This window comes from Lynx rufus, unplaced genomic scaffold (genome assembly GCF_022079265.1).
Source record: "Lynx rufus isolate CCGP_SWC_20201006 ecotype Redwood Valley unplaced genomic scaffold, mLynRuf1.p SCAF_9, whole genome shotgun sequence".
Lineage (NCBI taxonomy): Eukaryota > Metazoa > Chordata > Mammalia > Carnivora > Felidae > Lynx > Lynx rufus.
In genome coordinates this window covers 102,254,559-102,259,945 of record NW_025814897.1, presented here as the reverse complement: position 1 = coordinate 102,259,945, position 5,387 = coordinate 102,254,559, and the positions used below count along the sequence as shown (strand labels likewise).

Sequence of the window (5,387 nt, the reverse complement as noted above, 5' to 3'; positions counted from 1 at the left end):
CGGTGCTCATTATGCAACAGGGAAGGCTGAAAACGGGATTTTGAAGTGCGTGAGGGGGTAGTCTCAAAGGGAGAGGTAGGTTTATTTTGTACAATGACAATGGATTCAAGTCACAGTACTGTTCTCTTGAGAGAACTTTAATATCTTCTCTATAGGCCCAATCTCCTGAGCTTTTGATTCCCTGAGGGAGTTGGCTCCAATTTACACACAGCCCTTTAGAAAAATCTCTCTGATGTGTTGTGCAGAATGGAGTCAATGAGCCCCGTTTTAAAGCGCTATTGGAATGCCCAGGCTTCAAGATGGTATCATTGTATTGTTTGTCTTCCTAGACACCTGAAGAAGCTGAGAAGAATGACCAGTCTACTACGTTTGTAGGGTAATTCATTTTTATGTCAGGGAATGCTACTGTCATAACTTACTATGACATAAACAGGCAACGGCTGTAGGGATGTTTCTTCAGATAGGTACATTGAGTGAATTCCTAAATGGCTTTCAGGAGCCTAGGTATCAAAAAATATCAACAAATGATTTTAGATGTCTGGAAAAGCATCATCTCTAAGCTTACCACGAAGAATAATTTGGTGCAAGTGAAATATTCCATCCGTGTCTCTTGCTTTAGATGACCTAACTTGAATGAACATGCTGGTTGAATTCTGTGTTTGGCATAGAGATAGTGAAATGTGCTGCAAGATTTATGGCTAATGGGGCGCTCATGGGAACGAAGAAGAGGCCTTGGCCTCTTTGGCTTTTAATTTCTTCACTTGCCCTACGTGGAGTTTTAGAAGTAGAAAACAAACCACTGAATCTGCTGACCTGAATTCCATGCTGCTCTTACCCTAAGTCACAAGCATATCTAGGATCACGATGGCTCTATGCTAGAATTTTTGCATTAAGCAAGGTTGGAAAAAAGAAAGCAATATGCATTTTGACAGTCAGAAACTATTGTTTTCACACGATAGTTTGAGTTGGTTGAGATCATAGATGGGGAAATTCTAGTTTCATCCTCATAAAATGTTTTCATAACCCAAATCTACTGTGGCACTGAAAACACTTTGTTTATATCTTCTTTGAGCAAATAGCAAATACACACATAAATGACCTGCAATGGCTTTGCATGTTTAGAAAATACTAAACTCTGGAAGCATGTCACTAACTACAGTATAGCTTTTCTGACTGTTCTTAAGTTCTGCCCCTCCAGGCCTTTCCTTTCCAAGCTCCATTGCTTCTGGGACAACAGGAGTGGGTTTTCATTTCATTACTTTCTGTTATTCAACTTCCTGTTAAGCAAAAACCCTTTCAAGCTTTCTTACCAGGGAAAAATGTTAGATTTCTGTCGACACTTCTCCTGCCGCACAGCCCATTGGTATTTTTGTGTGATCGTGCTGTTGTAATCATTATGATTATTTCAACGTCCAGAATGTGCGTTTGTCTTCCTCAGTTTCCCGTTTTATTTGGGTATTACCCTTACTTCATGTTTCTCTCACTTCCCGTTCACTCACCCCCCTTTTCTTTTATAAAAGAGTGTTATTCTGAAATAAATTTTCATAAGCAGCTTCAAAGGTAGTACAGAGAGGCTCCCATCCCCTTCACCCAGGTTTCCCCAATGGCTACATCTTACCAACTACAGCACAGCATCAAATACAGGAAATGGAGATTGGTGTGATGTGTGGATTGCTCTATACCATTTTACTTCGTGTGGAGAGAGATTTGTTTAACCAACTCAACGATCAAGGTACGGAATTCTTCCATCTCTACCTGGATGTCCCTGTGCTACACCTTTACAGTCGCACCTTCACCCTCCCTGCCTGTCCCAATCTCAGACAACTACTAACCTGTTCTTCCTTTCTATAATTTTACCATTCTGAGAAGATAATGTAAAAATAGAGTTCTGAACTTTGAGATGGGCTTTTTTTCAACTCAGTGTAATGACCTTGAGACCCATTCAAGCTTGTATCTGTATCATATTTTTTCCTCTTTCTTACGGAATAGTATTCCCCGGTATGGACATTCCAGATTGTTTAACCATTTATGTATGGTAGGAATTTGCGTTGTTCCAGATACCTGGCCATTATGAATAGAGCTTGTGTCAACAAAATTTACAGGCTTTTGTGTGGGCATAAATTTTCATTTCTTTGGGATAAATGCTCATGTGTGTCCTTTTCATCCCTAAATTATTGATTTTCTTTCCCAGCTCCTATTAGTACTTAATTGGTTACAACACTTACTCAATATTTAAGAACTAGTTTATTCTTTGATGAACTAACAAATTTGATGGACTTTGATGAGATTAATGGGTACATCCACCAATGACTGGAGGAATGTAGCTGTTTGTAAGGTGTCACCAAGGAGATCCTGTGGAAGATTTTAATCCCTGGTCAAAGCCATCCTCCCAGGTATGAGCTTGCCCTCCTTTTTGGAATCACAAGTCTGTCTTTTACACACCACAACTGACTGTTTATCTAGAGTCTAAAGGAATCGGCAAAGAAGTTACATTTCTAATACCCTGAACCTACAGTTAGGGTAGATAAGGTATTTGCCTGAGTTCAGAAAAATTCACATAATGCTTTTTGTCTAGAAGATGTTTCTTAAAGTATACTCTGTGCAATGTAGGAATTTTAATAAATGGGATCTGGCACAGTTAGAGGACTTGCTTTAGAAGGTCACCAAAGGTCACATCTCGGTCTACACTTCTGTGTTTTTCTTCAAAAATCTTGGGATCGGGAATAAACTGAAGTGCTGAGAGAGGTTCAGTGTTTAGTATCACACAGACAGCAGATACTGAGGATGGCCATTTGGAGGTAGAAGTCAAGAGTGTGATCTCTCAGTCTACCCTATGAACTTGAAACATGTTGGAAGTTAAATTCAGTTTTTTTACATTGATTTGTTTATTTTGAGAGAGAGGGTGCATGCCCAAGAGTGAGGGAGGGGCCAAGAGAGAGGCGAGGGAGGGAGTCCCAGGAGGGTCCATGCTGTCAGCTTGGAGCCTGACTAGGTGCTCAAATCCAAGCACCATGAAATCATGACCTGAGCCAAAATTAAGAGTCAGACGCTTAGCCAACTACTTAGCCAACTACCAGCTACCCAGGTGCCCCAAAGAAGTTAAATTCATTTTTAAAAACAATTTAATTATAAATTAATTGTAATGAAAAATCTTTCTCCCATTACAGATTAAATCAGAGAAATGGAATTTAGGAATCAAACTTTGGTGACTGAGTTTTTATTTGTGGGCTTAACAAATTGCTTCCAGCACCAGGTTGTTCTGTTTGTGATGTTTCTCTTGGTTTATCTGGTCACTCTTCTGGGAAATGTGGGGATGATCACCCTCATTTGGATGGATTCCCGGCTCCACACTCCCATGTACTTTTTTCTCAGCCACTTGTCCTTTGTGGATGTCTGCTCCTCTTCTGTCATTGGTCCCAAGATGTTGACAGACATCTTTGTGAAAAAAAAAGTAATCTCTTTCTTGGGTTGTGCTGCCCAGATCTGGTTTTTTGGTCAGTTTGTAGTGACAGAGTGTTTCCTGTTGGCCTCCATGGCATATGACAGGTATATGGCCATCTGTAAGCCCTTGTTGTATACACTCATTATGTCCCGGCGAATCTGTGTGCAGCTGGTGGTAGGGCCTTATACCATAGGTCTTATGAGCACCATGATCCACATGACGTTCACCTTTCGCCTGCCTTACTGTGGTCCAAATACCATCAATCACTTCTTCTGTGACCTACTTCCTGTTCTCTCCCTGGCATGTGCAGACACCCAGGTCAATCAGGTTTTACTTTTCATCTTGGCTGGAACTCTAGGAGTGCTCAGTGGTGTGATCATCCTGGTTTCCTACATTTACATCGTGGTCACTATCTTGAGGATCCGCTCTGCTGAGGGGGGGCACAAAGCCTTCTCCACCTGCTCTTCACACCTGACTGCTGTCTCCATCCTGTATGGGACACTCTTCTTTATCTACGTACGCCCCAGTTCTAGTTTCTCCCTGGACATCAATAAAGTGGTTTCTGTGTTCTACACAGCCGTGATCCCCATGTTGAACCCCCTTATCTACAGCCTGAGAAACAAAGAGGTCAAGGATTCATTCAGGAGGACGTTTGAGAAGAAGAATCTTCTTCTGAGTAGGTAAACTAGATACCATTTGTACTACAGATTGAGAGGTGATATAGACACAAGATGCAGAGCATGGGCTGGGTGATGGGAGTCCTACTTTTATGTTGAGAATCACTTTTTATTACTGTGTGTCATTGAGAAGTCACACAGCAGCTGTAGGTCACGATGTTCTCATTCAATGTTTTTATTTCTCAATTCACAGGACTAAAATGATGAGCTTTAAAGTGCAATGAGTGGCTTAGAAAACTCCAAAGCTTTAGAAAATATATTTTATAGTGGAAAATGAGATATGCTTTGTTATATATGAAATAAGTGGAAAAATGTTAACCAAAACACCTAACAGTATCTCTGTTTTCCTTTTACAAGATGTTGAGAACTGTCAATTCTTTGCAAGTTTACCTTTCATTATTTTAATAAAAATGGTATAAAGGGTATTTTTCTGGTGATATGTAACCATAGCACTCCCTAATGACACCTGCATGCTTGGAGTAGATGTTTGAGAAAGGCCTTGTACACCTGCTATAGTTTCTGCTCATAGTAACAACTTGTTGAGGTTTTGCCACTGTATTCATGTGATTCATGAATGTAAAGTGAGGACTGTATTGCACATCTTTAAGAAAGTGGTAGTAACTATTATTGTTATTTGTTGATTTTTTATGTCATCAGCAGGGAATTAATTTCCATTTTATAGACGATGGGCCTGATAGCTAAGAAGACTCAGTGGATTGCCCATGACTTCATACTTTGTTCCCACATTTTTTCTCTGTGCATACAATGTTCTTGCAACTCTCCTGTTTTGTTTTTGTTTTGTTTTGTTTTTAACACAGCAACAAATGCTAGAATGATGTGATGGAGCATGTGTCTTGTATATATTGAAAACTCACACAGAATTTTAGTGCCTTTCTTGAAGGTCTTCTTCCAGAGGCATTTAATTTTAATCTGCTGACTTTGAAGAATGTAAATAGCTTCTAATACCTAGAATTTTGTCTTTATTTTTTTCCACATTTCTTCCCCATGCTTTCTGCCAGTAATGGTGCCTGTAATGGCTAATGACTCAGGATGAAATGCAGTAAGATGCCATTTAATTAAGAATGAATGGAACTCAGTTAATGGTGCAACATTTAATTAACAACTAATTGTTACATATGCCTCTTATGTGCCTGACACTTTATTGGGTGGTATTCATATTGGTGAAAATATCTTCATGGAAGTTAGAGGCTTGTGAACAAACAAAAATAAAAATCAGTGATAAATAAATAAATAAATAAATAATTCAG

General features: G+C 39.5%; 1 protein-coding gene across 1 annotated transcript; it reads left to right on the top strand.

The window, feature by feature from the left end:
* Positions 1-3,181: 3,181 nt before the first annotated feature.
* On the top strand, positions 3,182-4,126 carry LOC124505836 (olfactory receptor 1002-like). Its single transcript, XM_047071901.1, has one exon. The coding sequence runs from the start codon at positions 3,182-3,184 to the stop codon at positions 4,124-4,126; it is 945 nt and encodes a 314-aa protein (XP_046927857.1).
* The last annotated feature ends 1,261 nt before the right edge of the window (positions 4,127-5,387 follow it).